At 38.2% G+C, this 20,282-nt stretch overlaps 1 protein-coding gene across 2 annotated transcripts; it reads left to right on the top strand.

The window, feature by feature from the left end:
- Window positions 1–5,468: 5,468 nt before the first annotated feature.
- Window positions 5,469–19,426, top strand: UTP15 (UTP15 small subunit processome component; the record flags this gene model as incomplete). 2 transcript variants are annotated; one of them, XM_079702227.1, is made up of 12 exons in its annotated part: window positions 5,469–5,558; window positions 7,259–7,294; window positions 7,414–7,598; window positions 8,738–8,916; window positions 10,161–10,286; window positions 11,894–12,029; window positions 13,662–13,746; window positions 14,575–14,724; window positions 15,425–15,526; window positions 17,023–17,156; window positions 17,327–17,385; window positions 18,164–19,426. In XM_079702227.1, the coding sequence occupies 12 exons, from the start codon at window positions 5,469–5,471 to the stop codon at window positions 18,382–18,384; spliced, it is 1,503 nt and encodes a 500-aa protein (XP_079558353.1). In that variant the 3' UTR covers window positions 18,385–19,426. The 2 variants fall into 2 exon arrangements, with proteins under 2 accessions (XP_079558353.1, XP_079558352.1); XM_079702226.1 differs by having other exon boundaries at window positions 7,202–7,294.
- Between the last annotated feature and the right edge of the window lie 856 nt (window positions 19,427–20,282).

Raw genomic sequence — 20,282 nt, 5'->3', positions numbered from 1 at the left:
ACGAACTCTCAAAACAGAGGTTAGAAGCACACCTGTTACTGAATCATTTACTATTGTTTTAAAATGAGTTTTCAGTAAGGTAATCAGTGGCACTTTCCTATGGACCTTAATATAATTTCAAGAGAAATTTCATTATTGTACCTAAAATTGCTTCTAAAAAATGGAAGAACTCCAAGGCATATAATTGTTTTACACATATAGTCACTGAGACAAGAGGAAAATTAATAGCATCCAGTTAATTTTTTCGTGTTAGGACTTACTGCCTCAGAAATTTTGAGGGTGCAGGGTGTTTTAAAATTGTAATTAATTGGAACTAACAGAGAAAAGTGCATTAGGACCACAGTGGAGCAAAGGTTGGCAAATCATACATTTATAGATAATCACTTTTACAGTTTTAAAACATCTTCCAAGATTGATCGTTATGACAATCCTCTGAGTAGTCAGGGCAGGTAATCATTATGTTCACTACAGAGAAGAGAAAAGAGGAGCTCACAACTCCATCACCCTGTTTGTTAAAAGAAAAAGCAGCACTAAACTAATCCAAAACTTCCAAGGGAGAAAGAGTTGAAGAAATAATAAACGCTAATAATAATAAAGAAAGTTAACAAGTAACAAAGTCAACACACTTCAGCAAACGGTAAGAAGGAGACTAAAACAGAAAATGAGTTGTGATTCAAATGGAGGTGGAGGGGCAACGCAGAGGTCTTTAAAAGTATATTACAAGATATGAACTGTGTTTCCTGAGGGAAGATCCATCTCCCACAGACTCCTACCCAGAGTTGGGTGAAGTGCAACTCCCCTGAGCTCACTCAGCACCCGCATATATCTTTATTTTAGCATTTATCATTCTCTTGAAAATTTCCATTTAAACTCCTAATAAATTGAAAACTCCTCTAGGATGGGGGGGCACTCTTACTAATTTTTGCACACAAACAGTGCTTGGTTCTATCACGTACTGCATAAATATTTTCTGATCTGAACCTTAACAAAGGTTCTATTCTTTTCTGTCCTGAAATGAGCCTGCAAGATGCTCAACATCTGCTGATTAGCTGTGGCTTTCCGTTCCCAACATCACTACCAACTAGCTGTGCAACCCTGGACAGAGAAATCATATACGTTTCCTAAGACTCATTTTATTCAGATAAGATGAAGATGGTTGAAATAGGTATCTCTAATATTCTTTCCAATTCTAAACATCTTCCATGTTACAGATCAGGGTTTAGACATGGAATTACCAGTCTTTGAGGGAAGAAGAGCAAATGTACTCGGGGGAGGAGGGAGTGGAAACAGAACGCTTATCTTGGCACCACTCCAGAGAGGAGAAGCAACACTGACTGGTTAAGCCATAGTTTTGAAGTATAAGAAAGGAAGGGGGGGAAAGAAAAAGATGATCTAGAAGAGGAGGCGGTGAGAAAAAGAGGTAAGGCCAAGGAGAGCTAGGATCACCTCAATCTGTCAGAGCCCAGGGATAAGGGGAGAGAGACCCTAACGAAATAAAACGGGCAACTGGGTTAATCCACAGTGGGTGCTAGTAACAGGAGCGCCCCGGTTCTTCCTCATTCTGGAGTTGTCCTACAAGGACAGGAAGGTGCTATGAAAATGAATGATGCCTCACAGGCCACAGGTGTCCCGGCGTCCCAGGACAGGAACCCGCTGGAGGGGAGACTGTTGCAGGGAGGGAAGTCCGCTCTGTCGCCTCCCGCCAACTCTGCCCGAAAAATCCCAGCGCGGCTCGGGTAGGGAGGGCGGAAACTCTGGCTCAACCGCGGCGGGCTGGTCCCGGGGATAGGGGCCGGTGGCCGACCGTGTGGGAGCGAAAGGCCTGGCGACCGCCTTCGACAGCCCACAGCGAGACAGGCCTTTCCATCTGCGGCCAGATTCACTGCAGGGCCCCAGCCCCCGGCTTGTTTTGACCGCGACGTCACTTCCGATTTCTTCTTTCGGTTTCCGGCCAAAAAATGTGCCGCACCGATGAAGCTGTTGCAGGGAGGGATTTCCAGGTATTTTCCCGCCGCTGCGCGATCCTTACTGAGCCATACTACAGAGACAGCGTCCCTTCGGCTACAGCTCTGGTTCACTAGCGCCAGGCCTCGGTCTCTCCCTCCGGCCACGCCTCCTCCTCCCCATCGTCCCGCCCACCGGGCTCGCCCCTGCGCACCAGGGCTGCGTGCGTCTCGGGAGTCTGCGCCATCACGTCACCTTCGTGCGACACGTCTCGCCGTTCTGTTCGTGGCGTGTTTCGGCGGCTCCTTCCAGGATCCGCGTGACCTTCCGCATGTTCTACCGCACAGTCCGGGGAGGGGGCTGGCGGAGTCCAAGAACTTCTCCTTGAGGCCGGGGAGTCTCGGTGGACCCTCCGGGGCCATCGGAGGTAGGTGAAGGGGGCTCCCAATGGGGGTGGCCCAGACTCACATCGGGCCTTCCTTGGTATCTAGCATGCTCCTCTGGGGTTTCCCAGTTTCCGCGGAATAGCTAAACTCCTTAACCAGCCTCTCAGGATCCCCACAATTTAGCTTCGACTAAATTTAGATTTTCCTCCTCTACAGTCACGTCACGTCCACACCTACTGTCCACGGTCATTAGTCCCCGGAGTAAGCCACACCCCTTTAGGCTGATTTCCATCTCTTTCTTTGCTTGTGAGGTTCCCTCAGTTTGCAGTGCCCACCCATGTTAAATGGTTAATTCGTTTTAATGTTAAACTTAAAGGCCCAGCTGAATTGCACACTTTCTGGCAGCCGCCCAGTTAGAGTTAAAAATCGCTTCTGAGCGCTCCGTGTTCTGTACGTTACTTATAGCATACATCTGGTATTCTGCATTGTGATGTAGTATTACCTATTTTTCATTTAGTCTCAGTTTCTCAGCCTCTAACCTCTCCCTGATCATTTTCTTCCTATTCATTTTCACATGACTTGCATCCGTGCCTTTTCTTTGTCTGTCTTGCTTCCCCTCCCCTGCTTTTAATGCTGTTCCTCACTTTAATCTGGCAAACCACTGTTCCTGTGCCTCACTTTTTCCTTCTAAAGCTTTAAACGATTTCTTTCAAGGCAGAGTTATGTACTCCTTTGCCTATACAGCTGACCCTTGAGCATTGCGGGGGAGGGGGAGGTTTAGGGGCCCCAACCTTCCCCTGAAGGATAACTTACAGTGGGCACTCCATATGCGCGGTTCCTCCTTATCCAGGTTCCTCCACATCCTGGGTTCTGCTTGTGCATTCAAAAAAAACGGAAATTCTGTAGTACTGTAGTACTTATTGAAAAAAATCTGCCTCTAAGCGGACCCACGCAGTTCAAACCCGTGTTGTTCAAGGGTCAGCTCTGCGGTAGTAAGGGGCGAAGGCCCACAGGCTAGATCTGGCCCAGTGTCTGTTTTGGGGTATTCAGTGAGCCAAGAATGATTTTTAGAGATGAATGTTTGCAATCTATTTGATGATAGGAAACACTAACTTTGAACCAGAGTAAGTGAAATGTTTTCCTCCTCCTCCAAAAAGTCCCATTCCTTTCATTCATAAACAAAATATTGAACTCATAATTATTTGGGGCGGTTTCCTTAGTAAAAAATTGGGACGTTTTTCTTTCATGCTATATAAATAACTACATAATATCCTCCATTTTGCCTGTTGGCCTGCGAAGCCTAAAATATTTATTATTTGTCCTTTTACAAAAAACTTTGTGGACTTGTGCTCTATAGCAGTGTTCATACAATAGACCACCTGTGATTTTAATTTTGTTTCCCATATAACCCAGCACAGTGCTTCCTTTCCTTCCACAAATATTCTTTGAGCACTTGTTTTTAATCTTTCAGATATGAAATGTTCAATTCAGTGGGAAAAAGAGGTCATTACAAATGCAGTGTGATTATGTGCATTGACAGAAATACAGAGTCATGTAGGATTATAGAAGACAAGCCCCTGACCCAGCTTAGGAGGTGAGAGGTTTCTTGGAGGATGTGATCCCTGAGTTGAACTTTAAATGATAAATAGGAGGTAGGTAGAAAAAGGTCATTCCTGCCAGAGAGGACAAACGAAGAACAACATTGAGACAAGAAGGAGCATGGTGTGTTAAGGGAATAACGAGGGAAGCTGGAAAGGTAAGCAAGGGCAAGATCACAGAGGGCCTTACATGCCATGTAAAGGAGCTTGCACCTTCTTTTCCGGGCAGTGTTGGGCTTTGTAGCAAAAGCCAGATTTGCATGGTAGTTAGGTAACTCTGATGGCTATTTGGAAGGTAGGTAAGGGAGTCAGGGAGACCTTTAGATGAGAAGATGCGAATTACAGCAGTGGAACTAGGTGGAGTGGACATGATGGAGTTTAGAAAAATTTGGGAGGTAAAATCAGCTCTTGTTAACTATTTGGATGTTAGAAGTGAGAAGGAAGGACAAGTCAAGGCCGATTCCAGATGCCAGTTACCAGCTGAAATGAAGAATATTGGACTACATGAAGGCACTGACCATGTCTGTTTCACTAACCATAGCACCCCAGTGCCTAAAACAGTGTGTCCTACACATTATAGGTACTTCAGTGAACAGAAAACTTTTTAAATCATTGATTGCCATGTTTCATCAAAGCCTTTAAAATATGCCACACCTATTTATTTTGGTGTTACTGATACGGTGTTTTCAGGCTTTTGGGAAAGATGAGTTGCACCACTGAATCATTCCTCTGATATAATTGAATCTCTGTTGGAACTGAATGGTTCTGGAAAGACATTTCGGCCTAATTACACGTCAGTTAAAGTTTTAATTAATTTTTATTATGTCACTTTAATTTAGAATTTAATTTCAGAATTGCTTTATTCTTGTTTTCTTTCTTACTGTTTAAACATTTTAAAATTAACTTAATTTTAAGCTTCTACATCAGAATATTAGATTTTTATTTTAAGCTTTTAAATTTAATTTTAATCTTCTGCATTAGAATATTAGCTTTGTTTTCTTTTCTTCTTGGCAATTTTAGGCTTTCAGGAAGTCAGGTCCCTAGATTATGTTCTTATAGATTAAATGTCGTTTTAGGTTAATTTCAGGGAACATTTGTATTTGCAGTTTCACCTTAACATTTTCTGTCGTCAATAAGTGAATATCCTAAGCCAGTGTGTTTCTAAATGCTTTGGCTACTGGGTGGCCGAACCAGATTTATTCTGGTTGTAAATTGGTCAGTTAGGTGTGGGAACATTTGTTTATAGCCTCTGCCTATAGCTGAGTAGATAGTACACTATGGTAGCCCTATCTGTATTCTTCCTGCTTCCTTTAGATTGTCCCTTCTGTATTAAAATTAAGTGGTTACTGATCACTAATCTATAAGCTACCACACAGCTTTCTGAAAAGATGCAGAGTGAAAATCATAACTATATACAGGTTTATGAATAATAATGTGTTTATAAAATGCCTTCTTTTTCAGACGTGAGGCAGAGTTGCTTTATTTCTAACATCAGTTTCAAACTATTTACCTTTGGATAACAGTGCAATTCTATGAAAGTATGGCTGGTTATAAGCCTGTAGCGATCCAGGCATATCCTGTACTTGGTGAAAAAATCACCCAAGATACACTGTACTGGAACAACTATAAGGTAAGTATAGACAAAATTAAGGGAGGGAGGTGTTTTACATTTATGTCAATTTCTTCAGCATATTTTATACTTTGGATATGCTAATAGAGAGCTAATAACTAAAAATAATCTATCAGCAGCTTATAGTTTGGGTGGAAAATTTGATATCTGATATTTTTTTCTTGGAGTTATATAAAAATAAAAACCCATATTCCTTAATCAGTTTAATCATAGAAGTTATCTAGCACAGAATGGATGATTAATCAATGCCAAAGGAATTAAATTTTAGAATTTGAATCTCATGAAAGAAGTGGTTTTTTTTCCCATTTTTCTTAATCTAAGGAGGAAGTGATGCAAAATTAATTCTTCTAGACTACATGTAAAGGCTAACATGATTTTTTTTAAAAAGCTGAACAACTAAACAGAAAAATGGGAAAAGATTGGGATTGGGAAGTTATAGAAAAAGAAGTTTAAGTGGCCAATAAATATATTAAAAGAGCTTCAGCTTCACTCATAATTGAAGAAGTGCAAATTAAAACAATAATTGGATTTTAGATAATTTATTGGATAATAAAATTATTGGATAATAATTTGTATACTTTTTCATCTTACATTGGCACAAATGAAAAATTTTGAACATCATTGCTACTTGAGGGAGGGAAATTGGTGCAGACTTTCTGGAGGACAATTCTGGCATTATCTATTATGATAAAAATAACTTTTGGTCATGTAAGTTCCACAGCTTGGAACTTACTCTGAATATGAATGAATATACTCTCCAGAATTTGTGTGTAAAGTATGTTATCTTTATGTATAAAGATGTTCATTGAAGTGTTATTTGTAATATTAGAAATCTCAGGGACTTCCCTGGTGGCGCAGTGGTTAAGAATCCACCTGCCAATGCAGGGGACACAGGTTCGAGCCCTGGTCCGGGAAGATCCCACATGCGGCGGAGCAGCTAAGCCCGTGCGCTACAACTACTGAGGCTATGCTCTAGAGCCCGTGAGCCACAACTACTGAAGCCCGCACACCTAGAGCCCATGCTCCGCAACAAGGGAGGCCACCGCAATGAGAAGCCCATGCACTGCAATGAAGAATAGCCCCCGCTCACCGCAACTAGAGAAAGCCTGCGTGCAGCAACAAAGACCCAACGCAGCCAAAAATAAATAAATTAATTAATTAATTAAAAAAAAAAGAAATCTCAGAAAAACCTGTTTGTTAGTAGTGAACTGGTAAATTATGATGAATCTTATAATGGATGATAAAGCTGTTGCTCTTATGCAAAGTTATTAGCTAAGGTGTTAATAAGTGAAAACAAGGCAAGGTGCAGAGCAGCCTTGTGATATGATCTTGGTGCCAGTTAAAAAATACATGGTTAAATATGTGCTGGTTTAGGCATAACTTTCTCCTGGTAATAATCACAGAAAACTCGACAGCTAAAGAGAAAAAGTGGGGTGTGGCTTTTCAACCATATATTTATTTACTTTAATGGCCACAGAGATTGTATAGGTGATGGGATTTGGATCTTTTTTGCTTTCTTCATACTTCTGTATTAAATACAACTTAGTTACTAAGAACAAAAAGAAATTGTTAATAAGAAATTATATGCTTAAATATGTCTTACCAGTTGTAACTTTGTTAATACACTATTATTTTTCATTAAGACCCCTGTTCAGATCAAGGAGTTTGGTGCAGTGTCAAAAGTAGACTTTTCTCCACAGCCTCCGTATAATTACGCTGTCACAGCTTCTTCAAGGGTAAATATAATCTTTGTTTTTCTTTTATGTAGCTTATATTTACTACTGGTCTTGAGCCATCTAGTAAAATACTGTGTTTGTTTGTTTGTTTTAATACTGTGTTTTTTATCTTCTTGTAGATTCATATTTATGGCCGATACTCCCAAGAACCTATAAAAACCTTTTCACGGTTTAAAGACACGGCATACTGTGCTACTTTTCGGCAGGATGGTAGACTGCTTGTGGCTGGCAGTGAAGATGGTGGCATTCAGCTTTTTGATATAAGTGGCAGGGCTCCCCTCAGGCATTTTGAAGGCCATACTAAGTAAGAGACAGTTGTTTTGTTTTAATTTATTTTTTATTAAGCTATAATTAACATACATTATATTAGTTTCAGGTGTACAACATAATGATTCACTATTTGTATATATTGTGAAACGATCACCACGATAAATTGAGTTAACATCTGTCACCATACAGTTACAGATAGTTGGTTTTTATGTGTTTTTGTTTTGTTTTGTATTATTGTAAGCTCTACTGGTTTTACAGGCTTTGAAAAAAACAGAGTTCTGTGAAGATTATGTACCATCATGGACTTTATTTTCTGGTTGTTCTAAGACAGTGCTTAACTTGGTTCAGTCCTATGGTCCAGTTTGATGGGGCTCATGAATTTCCTAGAATTGTATGTGACATTTTAGGAGATGTGTGGTTATCTGTGGAGATGTCCTGTAGCTTTCGTTAACTTCTCAGTGAGTTCTGTGACCCCGCTGAGGTTATAAACTGCTGATCTAAAGGCAACCTCACAACTATTAATGAGAACTCTAAAAGCTTGGACTATATTAGAGGTTGTTATTTTGAAATCAAGTTGGAAGGTGGATTTTTTTCTACTTGGATTTGGTGTTTTGCCCCTTTATAAATTAAATGGCTAGGGACAGTTTTATATCTTTCAGGATTACCAATGTCATCGCTGAAGTTTGCTATTGATTTTAAATCTCAACAGTGTTTTTTATATTATCAGGATAGTCTTAGTCCATCAGTGAAACATTTTAAATATAACAAGTTCACTTAATATGATCCTACTTAGTGACAGTGTCCTTAGAATTTTTTAAGAACTACCCATTTTGAAAATTTCACATTAAAGTACCTTTGTGCCAACATTTAGAACATTTACTTTCTGTTGAGGTCCTAAGTAGAAATGTTAACTTATTAGAAAATACAATTTTAAGGCTACTGTTTAATATTCTTATTAACTTCATAGTACTAGGGGTATATAAATTTTAAATTGGCTTGGGGACAAATACCTGTTTTAAAGATTTTCTTATTCTCTCATGATTTCTCCCTACAATTATTCACTGAAACTGAGCTGCTTTTTTTTGTTATTTTGGGAAGAGGGGTGTTTGATGTCAGAAGGTGCCAGAAATAATTTTTCCTTGCTTTTTAATATACTGATCCTTGATCTTTCAGAGCAGTTCATACAGTAGATTTTACAGCTGACAAATATCATGTGGTCTCTGGGGCTGATGATTATACAGTTAAATTATGGGATATTCCAAACTCCAAGGAAATTCTGACATTCAAAGAACATTCTGATTATGTGAGGTGTGGATGTGCTAGCAAACTGAACCCAGATCTCTTTGTAACAGGTTGGTGAAATCTTTTTCTTCCCTCCTGAAGTCGGTAATTTTATTGATATACTTTAATATTGCTTTGGGACTCTTTTGAGATAGAGGAGTTTGGTTTTTTTTTTTAAACATCTTTATTGGATGATAATTGCTTTATAATGGTGTGTTAGCTTCTGCTGTATAACAAAGTGAATCAGCTATACATATTCATATATTCGCATTTCTCCTCCCTCTTGTGTCTCCCTGCCACCCTCCCTATCCCACCCCTCTAGGTGGACACAAAGCACTGAGCTGATCTCCCTATACTATGCAGCTGCTTCCCACTAGCTATCTATTTTACATTTGGTAGTGTATATATGTCCATGCCACTCTTACTTCATCCCAGCTTACCCTGGGATAGAGGAGTTTTAAAAAGTTGTATAAAAAAATATGTCTCTGTTTATCCAATTGTTTTATTTTCTTTTTCCTTTGGGGATTTTTTTTTAATCAAATAAGCTTTTTTATTTTAAGTTTATGACTCAGACTTAAGGCAGGGTGTTTTTTTGTTCGGTTTTTTGTTTTTTGGCTGCATTGGGTCTTCGTTGCTGCGGGCCGGCTTTCTCTAGTTGCGGCGAGCGGGGGCTACTCTTCGTTGCGGTGTGCGGGCTTCTCACTGCGGTGGCGTCTATTGTTGCAGAGTACAGGCACTAGGCATGCGGGCTTCAGTAGTTGTGACACACAGGCTCAGTAGTGGCTTGCGGGCTCTAGAGTGCAGGCTCAGTAGTTGTGGTGCATGGGCTTAGTTGCTCCACGGCATGTGGGATCTTCCCGGACCAGGGATTGAACCTGTGTCCCCTGCATTGGCAGGGGGATTCTTAACCACTGCGCCACCAGGGAAGTCCCTGGGGATTGTTCTTATCATCCTCCAGATGTGTTTGTAAACATCCTGTACTCTGGTTTTCACAGGTTCTTCAGCAGCCAAGAAACAGAGATAGTGCAGTTCAGTCTTAATGGGTGCCTGTGCAAAGATTCCCAGGCGACTCAGTAGTGACAGTAGTCTGAAGATAGGAATCATTTAAGATTCTGTGTAGGTTAGTGCTTCAGAAACAGTCAATAGTACCAGAGGGTTTGGAAGTACTGTCTTCATGAGTATACATATGTCTTTTTAAAATTTCATCTATGCTTCTTCTCCCTTTAAAGTTTATGTTTGATTATGCACACACACACATATAATTTTTGTTATTTTGAGTAGTGAAACTCACATAGTACAAAAATTGACATTTTAGGGTCATATGATCACACTGTGAAGATGTTTGATGCACGAACAAACCAGAGTGTTATCTCCGTTGAGCATGGGCAGCCAGTGGAGAGTGTCCTGCTTTTTCCCTCTGGAGGTCTTCTAGTATCAGCAGGTATTTCTTTTAAAAATTGCTTTCACCAATATTGTTCTTCTTGAGTCAGATATTTCTTTATTAGTTACTCTTTATAATTTGTCAGTGTGCACTTGAAATGCATGTCTCAGTTTTTGCTCAGACAGTTGATAAGTGGCACAGGCAAGCAATTTTCACTTATTGAGTAGCTAATATGAGCCAGGCACTATGCTATTATAAATATATTATCTCCAGTCCCCTAGGTGAGCCTACAAGATAGTTCTCCCTCTGTTTTGCAAAAGAAAATAAAAGTTTTAAGTAATTTGTCCAAAACAAAGTGGTAAGCGGCAGATCTGAAATCTCAGAACTTGAGAGCCTTCATTGTGTACTTAATCTAAAAATCCAGGTCGCACTCCTGCTGTTGTTCCTACATAAGAGCTCTGCAGCAGATTTTGAAAACACAGGTTCTTTCAGATTTAGAATCAGGCTTATCTCTTTTTATGTGACTCTTGATTGAAATGGCCTTACCCAGCAAATAGCTGATAGTGCTGGAGGAGAAGATAATGTGGAGTCAAAGGGGCCTTGATATATTTTTTATCAAGTTGGAACTGAGGTGCAATTAAAAAATTATAATGGAAGACGTAAATTGTCTTTTTTCATTTGTTAAGTCAAAATTAATGTGTTGACATTAGAAGAATACGTAGGTAGTGTGTAGCTTTGTTTTGTTTTGTTTTTTGCTTAATTCTAAAATCCAAATAGAAGTTATCCTGTTTTATACTCTTTTCCCCAGTACCTATTTGATTTCAAAGTAAGTTGATAATCTTGTCAGAGTTACCTATTTTTCTTGCCGTTGTTTTGAGAAATGGAAGTATATACAAGTTGAACAGGGAGAGTGGATACCTGTATGCTAATCTCTGTCGTGTAAGTAGCTAATTGTGTGGCCTTGGGCAATCCTTTAACCAATATAGACCTTGAAAATGAGAGGTTGGGCCAGATCAGTGGTTTCAAACTGTGATCTCTCTCATGAGCTGCTACATGTGGGGAGACAGGGACTGCAAATTGGGTTCCAGGCGCTTTTACATAGTCAGGATAAGTAAGAACTTCATCCCCTCCCACCTCCAGCCCCCCAGCCTCTTTTTCCATTTTACCTACTAGACTTTTGCTTAATATTTCATTGAAAGAAAAGATGCCATAATAAAAAAATTCTTTTTAAACCCCTGGATTAAATTGCCTTTAAAGATGCTTCCAATTCTTAGAGTAAAAGTTATAGAGTTTTTCAGTTTTGTTGGGATTCACAGAATTTTTAGGAAATGAAATCTATGTTATTCTTTTCCATGGTTATACAGAATTCCTTTTGTAGAATGATTTTATTTTAATTTTGTTAAAATAAAATCTTTCTTGATTATACTCCTTATTTTGCCAGGCAGTTCTGCGTACTTTACAAATATGAAATTATTTAATCATCATAACAGGTTTTTGTGAGGTAGGAACTGTAATTATTATCAGCCACCTACCCAGTAAATAGTAGACCCAGCACTGAAACAGGCAGTCTGGCTCTGGAATCCCTCCACTCCATGCTGTGGAGTGTCCAGTGAAGAGTGTTTTTCAGATCTTTTCATAATCAAACTGATGATTATTTCTTTTTATAGGAGGTCGTTATGTTAAAGTCTGGGACATGCTAAAAGGAGGACAGTTGCTAGTGTCTTTGAAAAATCATCATAAAACTGTGACGTGCTTATGTCTGAGCAGCTCTGGACAGAGGTTACTTTCTGGCTCACTGGATAGGTTAGCATTTTAATTTTCTTTCTGGATCATTCTTAATGTACACATGTTTACTGCTTGAGGAAATGAGTTATTTCTGCAGTATTTGTGATAGAATAAATATTCTACCAAATGATTTCCATGAAAAAAATCTATTGAGTTGAAAATAGTTTTGACATTTCATTTACATATAGCAAACTTATTTTCCCCCTTGAGGTAATTTATTGATTTATATACTTGAGGAATTTTATTGAACCATCTGAACGTTAATCTTTTAAAATAATTTCTATTATTCTGTAGTTTTCTTTTAAAATCATTGTATGTTTGTATATTTTGAAATATTTATAATGAGTATGTGTATATATATTCTAGCTTGTATTCTTTAAAACTTCATGTAAAAATTTCTATACATTAATGTATAGAAATACATATTTCCAAATATTACTATTTTCAGTAGGTATTAGTGTTTCATTAATTCATGTTCTAGAACAGTGCTGTACAATAGAAATATAATGTGAGCTACATATGTAATTTTAAGTGTTTTACCAGTCATGTTTAAAAACTAAAAGGTACTAGGTAAAATTAATTTAATAATATATTTTATTTACTCTAAAATATTATTTCAGTATGTATGCAATGTAAAAATTATTAATGATAGACTAGAAGCAAGTTCAGCATCGAATACATGCCCTTAATACAGTAGTAATACTTTACAGTTAAAGTGAAATAAATATACTTGTGTTTAACAGAAAAATATTTTATACTGCCTTAAAATTTAAGTTGATTAAAATTAAGTAAAATTAAAAATTCCCTTCTTCTTTTTCACTGACCACATTTTAAGTGCTCATTAGCCACATGTGGCTAGAATGATGGCCCAGTTCCAGAATTTACTTATATTTATCTATTGTTGGTCATTTTATTTCCATGTTTCCCTTTTTCACTGATATGGAAAGCCTTGGTTTTTCAGCATGTTTATTAAAAAGTATACATATTTTAAAAGCTAGAAAATATTTCTAATACAGAGGAACTTACTATGTAAATATATAGCAAATTCTCTGCAATGGTGTTACTAGGCAATTTGGGACTTGATTTTTAGATGTGTCCCTCAAAAGCTAGGTGTAAGTTCGCTCTATTCATAGTAGTTCTCAACCCAGAGTGATTTGTGTCCTCCAGGGGGCTATTTGGCACTATGTACGGACATTTTTGGTTGTTGTCACAACTTGGGGGTGTAGTGCTGTTGGTATGCAGTGAGTAGAGGCCAAGGATGCTGCTAAATACCTTGCGGTGCACAGAACAGCCACCATTTCAAAGAATTATCCTGCCCGAAATGTCGATAATGCTGAATGAAGTTGAGAAACCCTGCTCTTTCCGATGAACATTCATGTTGCTTTTTCTTTACTTTCAAGTTTCATTTTCAGGAGATAGTGGTCTATCCTTCTGGTGGCTGGTTGAAGTCTTTATGCAAGCATAACAATAAACAGTTCATTTTTAAAAGAGATCCAGTGATGAATTAGTTTGTAACTAATATTATTAATCATTGTTTTTCTTCATTGTTGTATAAGTTTTAATATTCATATATTGAGTTTCAAAAAATAGAAATTTTACCTTTTTGCTCATTTCCAAGATGATTTGTGACAAAGCTTTCTTTTTCATTAGGAAGGTGAAAGTATATAGCACAACTTCCTATAAAGTAGTCCACAGTTTTGATTATGCAGCTTCAATTTTGAGTCTTGCACTTGCAGTAAGTACTTTTAGCTCTTTTTAAAGCTTTCACTAACCTTGCCTGTTAAATGAAACTAAAATGGAATATTAGGGTTTATCTTTGTATTTGAATAAGTATTATTTTCTTCTCACCACATTAGATAATTGCTAGAACATGTAACTTGTTTCAGTAACTAGGCATGAATTCAGATTTAGGTCCCACTCACTGCATAGCTTGAAACTAACTGCACTATTGTAGGCATTGTTAACACTAAGGACAGGACCTGGAAAGCAGATAAATCTCTCTTCAGTACATTTACCCCAAGGGTTAAATACTCCAGAAAGTCAAGTTGGCTCTCTGAGCAAAAAAGGAGAATAGGGGTCAACACAATGAAATGTCTCCTTTTCTTTGTTAACTGCTCCTTCTGGAATGTTCATTGTCAAGTTTCATGAGCCATTGAGGAGGAATAGATTTGAATACATTATATAGAAATTGGGAGGGGAAAAGTTATTATAAAATATTTTCTTGACAAGATTGTGGAAAGTCATGCTACCACATCATTCTTTTTCTAGGAAGAGGATGTGGGAAAATATTTTGGAAGTTTCTTAAAATATCATTAACTGTGTATTACTATACAAACTGCCAGTGATAATTTCCAAGTATAATTAAAAGTTCTGTCAATATAATAGTATCTTGGAGGAAAAAAATGATTTTATTCTAACTTTTTGTTAGAGTATCTATATCTGAATGGAACTCTTGTTGAAAGTATGGATAAGTGGCAAACACATTATAAATGGTATTTTGAAGAAAAAGTAAGATGAATTATGTGTTAGAAATATACTAACTTATTTTTCTAACTGCTTTTAGCATGAAGATGAGACAATAGTTGTAGGAATGACCAATGGAATACTGAGTGTTAAACATCGGAAATCTGAAGCAAAGAAGGATTCTCTTCCCAGGAGAAGAAGGCCTGCATATCGAACTTTTATTAAAGGAAAAAATTATATGAAACAACAGGTATTTATATATTTTATGTAATTTCTTTTAAAGGTAAAATTTGTTAGAGTATCCAACTTCATCCCTGCGCATTACTGAAAAGTGTAGTTCACATGGCATTTAGCTTCATTTTGTTTTTCTCTACCTCATTTATCTCCACATTGCTAGATTGGGGACATTAATAAGTAATGGGAAATAAGAACTGTACTTCTTAATGCCCTGAATCATAACAATAGTATGGTGCTCAGAACAGTGTCTTTCACATGCTGTCTGATTTGATCTTGTAAACAACCCTGAAAAAGAGTAGAGCCAATAATATCTCCATTTGGCATCTGAAGATGGAGAAGATGGAGATATAAGGAAGTTGTGTTGATCCAGGATTTCTTTACTGGGACTAGATGGCAGTTTCTCTGATTCTTGTTTTCTCTTTCTGCTGAATCACTGCTTGCTATGTAAAGAGAATTGCAGTGAGTAATGTTTGCCCAGAACGGAGGTATCATGTATATATCGTAAGTTAAAATCAAAGGACACTAAGAACACAGTGATGTGGCAGATTATTCCATTTTCATTTAATCGACAATATGGGCATATGACCATTTTTTATGATACAGTTCAAGGACACCACAGAACTATGAAAAAATACCACTATGAAGAAGTTTATTTTGAATGAAGCTCTAAAAGGATATTTGATTTTTCTCTGTAAATTTACTTTTCAATGCAGGATGACATTTTGATCAACAGACCATCAAAGAAACACCTAGAATTGTATGACAGGGATCTGAAAAACTTCCGGATCTCTAAGGCACTTGACAGAGTCCTTGAGGTGAGTGAGGAATGTGTGTGTGTGTATTTTTTTTTAATTTTAATTTATTTATACTCTTTCTACTTCAAAAAAGTGGATGTAATTTGTGACACACACATATAAGTAGGTTGCTAAAATCATATTGAATATGAATACCCATACTATAGAAAGATGCATAAACTTAGGCTATGAATATATACTAGAGTTGAACATAAATGTATATTCCAGTTTCCTAGAAGCAAGGTAAAAAGGATAATGGATTGAATTTCATAATTGTTATTATCAGATAAAGGAAACATATATATCTATATTTTAGAAAAAATACACACCGTTTTTTTTCACACTATAGTACAGAGAAATTTATCATGAGTTGTTTTTAGTTGGAACACAAAGAAAAATATAGGAATCATGTGATAGTCTTTATGTCATTAGAAGATGCAGAAATATTCTCAAGCATAGGATTATGTATTAACCCTTTGTAAAAGCCAAAGACATAATAATAAATGCCACAACTTCTGTAGTGTCATTTCAGCAAATAGGTAACCAAATACAATTCAAGTAAGAATTCACTTATAATAGGATAGAGCTAAAAACCAATTGAGAGCAATGATGGTTAACTTGGTCCATAGATTTCTTTTCTCAAATACCAGTTGTGTCAATGAGTTTTAATAAGGGCTGGATGGTAATCAATTTTATTTATTTATTTATTTCACATCTTTATTGGAGTATAATTGCTTTACAATAGTGTGTTAGTTTCTGCTTTATAACAAAGTGAATCAGCTATACATATACATATATCCCCATATCTCCTCCCTCTTGTGTCTCCTTCCCTCCCACCCTCCCTGTCCCACCCCTCTAGGTGGTCACAAAGCACCGAGCTGATCTCCCTATGCTATGCGGTTGCTTCCCACTAGCTATCTGTTTTACATTTGGTAGTGTATATATGTCCATGCCACTCTCTCACTTTGTCCCAGCTTACCCTTCCCCCTACCCGTGTCCTCAAGTCCATTCTCTGTGTCTGCGTCTTTATTCCTATCCTGCCCCTAGGTTCTTCAGAACCATCTTTTTTTAGATTCCATATATAGGTGTTAGCATACGGTTTTTGTTTTTCTCTTTCTGACTTTCTTCACTCTGTATGACAGACTCTGGGTCCATCCACCTCACTACAGATTGTGTGTGAATTTTTTATTAAGACTTTTTTTTTAGAGCAGTTCTAGGTTCACAGCACAGTTGAGGGGAAGGTACAGAGATTTCCCATATACTACCTGCCCCACACATGCATAGCCTCCCCCCTTATCAACATCCCGACCAGAGTGGTGCATTTGTTAACAATTGATGTATCTACAAGGAGCTTATTTTTAAAAGAATCATTTTGTTTCTTGCCTTGTCATTACCATGACTCAAAACTGGGAAGAAAAAAACCTGTTTAAATTTGGTAATTGTTAGTGAGTTCCAAGACTATTATTTTTTTCTTGTACTGTCTTGTCTGCTCATGTTGACTCTGAAAATTTTTCTAGCCCAGTTGTGCAATAAAGACGCCTGAGATAACAGTTTCCATCATAAAGGAGCTAAATCGAAGAGGAGTCCTTGCAAATGCCCTTGCAGGTCGAGATGAAAAGGAAATCAGTCGTGTTCTTAATTTTTTGATAAGGTATGTTTTATGTCTATGAAGCGCATGTATTTTGCATCTGAAATTTTATCTCCAAATTTACTTTTAGTTTGAGCTTTGTAAAGAACTGACAGAACAGTTTAGTAAATCTATTTTAAGGATTTTTTTCTTTAAGTTTGCAGGTTTCAGTAAACAGAATTTTTGCTTTGTAGGAATCTGTCCCAGCCAAGATTTGCCCCTGTTTTGATTAATGCTGCTGAAATAATTATTGGTAAGTAGCTGTTAAAACCTGAAAAATTGTAGCATACTTGCAGAAGTAGAGATGTCAAATAATGAAATCAAATAGATTGATATACCTTGTCTTTATCAGTTCTCCAGTGAAGACTTCATGGAGAAAACAAACAATAGTAGTAAATCAGTGCATTTTAAAGTGGGAGTAAAATGTTTACAATGGATTGGCTTTCAGTTGCTGGCACCAGGGTTATTATAATTTAAAAAGTTTTTTCCTTAAATACCTGCAATGACCATGACTAATTTTTTTTTTTTTCCCCAAAGAGCACAAACTGTATTTTCAAGAACAGAAAAAAATCTCTAGTGCTGAAAGATATAGTAAAAAGCAGGCCTCTCACTGTTGTGGCCTCTCCCGTTGCGGAGCACAGGCTCTGGACGCACAGGTTCAGCGGCCATGGCTCACGGGCCCAGCCGCTCCACGGCATGTGGGATCTTCCCAGACCGGGGCACGAACCCGTGTCCCCTGCATCGGCAGGCGGACTCGCAACCACTGCACCACCAGGGAAGCCCCCATGACTAATTTTTAATGGGAAAATGAAAATAAGTCAGAACCTTAACACTGTACTTTCTTTAATAATTTCTTTTTGAAATAACGTTTTTCAGATGGATTGTTTACTTTATGTAGAACATAAGTTGTAAAATAAGTACAGATTTTTCAATGTCTTTTATATTTAATATTTTTGTACTTTTTCTAAATATTGCTGTTCATGTATTGTTTAGAAAGATGTTTCTAGTAAATGTGTTTCCTCTCTTTCTAGATATATATCTACCTGTGATTGGTCAGTCACCTGTAGTTGATAAAAAGTTTTTGTTACTTCAAGGACTTGTAGAAAAAGAGATTGATTACCAAAGAGAACTACTAGAAACCTTGGGGATGATGGATATGCTTTTTGCTACCATGACAAGGAAAGAAAGCACTTCTTTGTTGCAGCATAATACATCTGATGGATTTCTAGAGAACAAGAAGATTGAATCATAGTGTGTGCTTAACAGGACACATAAGAACTCCTAACTTGAAATAGATTTGATGCGGTTGATTACTGGGAGGAGAATCTCTTTGATACATTTTAAAAAACTATTTACAGAAGCAATTTTATGGAAGAGACTGGAATAACTATGCTTGGAAAATAAGAACCTGTTTTTAATCATGGTTTTCCATGTGCTGTTTTGAATTATCTCCTGGCATCTTCAGCTGGAAGATGTTTTGGTCATAGTGTATGTCCATCTTGGACAAGTTGACATTAATTTTTTTTTTCCTTTTGCGGTACGTGGGCCTCTCACTGTTGTGGCCTCTCCCATTGCGGAGCACAGGCTCCGGATGCGCAGGCTCAGCGGCCATGGTTCATGGGCCCAGCCGCTCTGCAGCATGTGGGATCTTCCCAGACCGGCGCACGAACCCGTGTCCCCTGCATCGGCAGGCGGACTCTCAACCACTGCACCACCAGGGAAGCCCGACATTAATTTTAATACAGCAGAGTTCTGTTTCAGCATTTGAGTAGGCATTCAGAACTCTGGAGAGGGTTTCAACTAGGAATCCTGCCAAAGGAACAGGGCTTTACTTTTCCCTCTATCCTGGAAAAACAACAACAACAAAACAAATGGCAACAACAAATAAATTATTTCTTCACTCTAATCGGGGCATTTGGGATTCCCAAGCCCCAGCTAAGTTTGCCTCCCTCTCCTTGATGCCATCCCTTATCCCAGGCCACGTGTTCCACCTAGCTGGTAATTGGGCTGTATCTGTTCCAAGTGTGGCAAATTAGTGGCCAACTCTGAATAATTGACCCTAGTTTGACCTGTATTCAGAGAGTGTGATGAGGCAGATTTGAATACTAAAAATTGTGCTCACCAGCCCATGGTTCTTTTTCTTTCTGTAATCTTGACTCTGCTTCTCAGAACAAGGTCTGCAGGTAGGCCTTACAGACCATGTTTTTCCTCTTCCCCAAATATGCAGCCTTTCTACCAGCTTTTCAACTTGCTTCAGGTCAGCAGAATGATAAAATTTGCCATGTCTCTTGTGATTAATAGCCTTTCAGCGTTTTTTATACATATTGATACATTTGGAGCTTATCTAGTAGCTGCCTACCTCTGAAAACCATTTGATCTGTGTTTAGGTTTTTTTTTTTTTCCTCTATTCTTTTTTTTTTTTTTTTTGCCATACGTGGGCCTCTCACTGCTGTGGCCTCTCCCGCTGCGGAGCACAGGCTCCGGACCCGCAGGCTCAGCGGCCACGGCCCACGGGCCCAGCCGCTCCGCAGCATGCGGGATCCTCCCAGACCGGGGCACGAACCCATGTCCCCTGCATCGGCAGGCAGACTCTCAACCACTGCGCCACCAGGGAAGCCCTTCCTCTATTCTTAACATCATTTTGTTTCAGAACCCCAAGCCAGAGTAGCTTGTTTTGGAAAATACTTAATGTTTTTTAAAAAAAAGTTCAATGTAAATCACATTTTTTTATAAAGAAATTCATATTTTCTTCTTGGCTTTCTGAGATGTATCAATTCCTGGTGGATAGTCACTGGCTACTGATTCCTAGCATGCTGATTTTACACTTGCTACCTTTTCCACCTTCCCCCACTTCCTTAAGTAGTTAATTATCTGTAAGGAAATGTCAGGCCAGAAATCTTAGTTAAAGGAAGATTTTGTAATTGCAGTCTCCTCTTAAAATTTCAGTTCTATGAATTCAGATATATATATATTTTTTTTTTTTTGGTTTTTTTTGCAGTACGCAGTACTCTCACTGCTGTGGCCTCTCCCGTTGCGGAGCACCGGCTCCGGACGCTCAGGCTCAGCGGCCGTGGCTCACGGGCCCAGCTGCTCCGTGGCATGTGGGATCCTCCCGGACCGGGGCACAGACCCGTGTCCCCTGCATTGGCA

Source organism: Hyperoodon ampullatus (genome assembly GCF_949752795.1).
Source record: "Hyperoodon ampullatus genome assembly, chromosome: 4".
In the NCBI taxonomy this organism is placed as follows: Eukaryota; Metazoa; Chordata; class Mammalia; order Artiodactyla; family Ziphiidae; genus Hyperoodon; species Hyperoodon ampullatus.
Note: the sequence above shows the minus strand (reverse complement) of the source record. Positions and strands in the feature narration are given on the sequence as shown.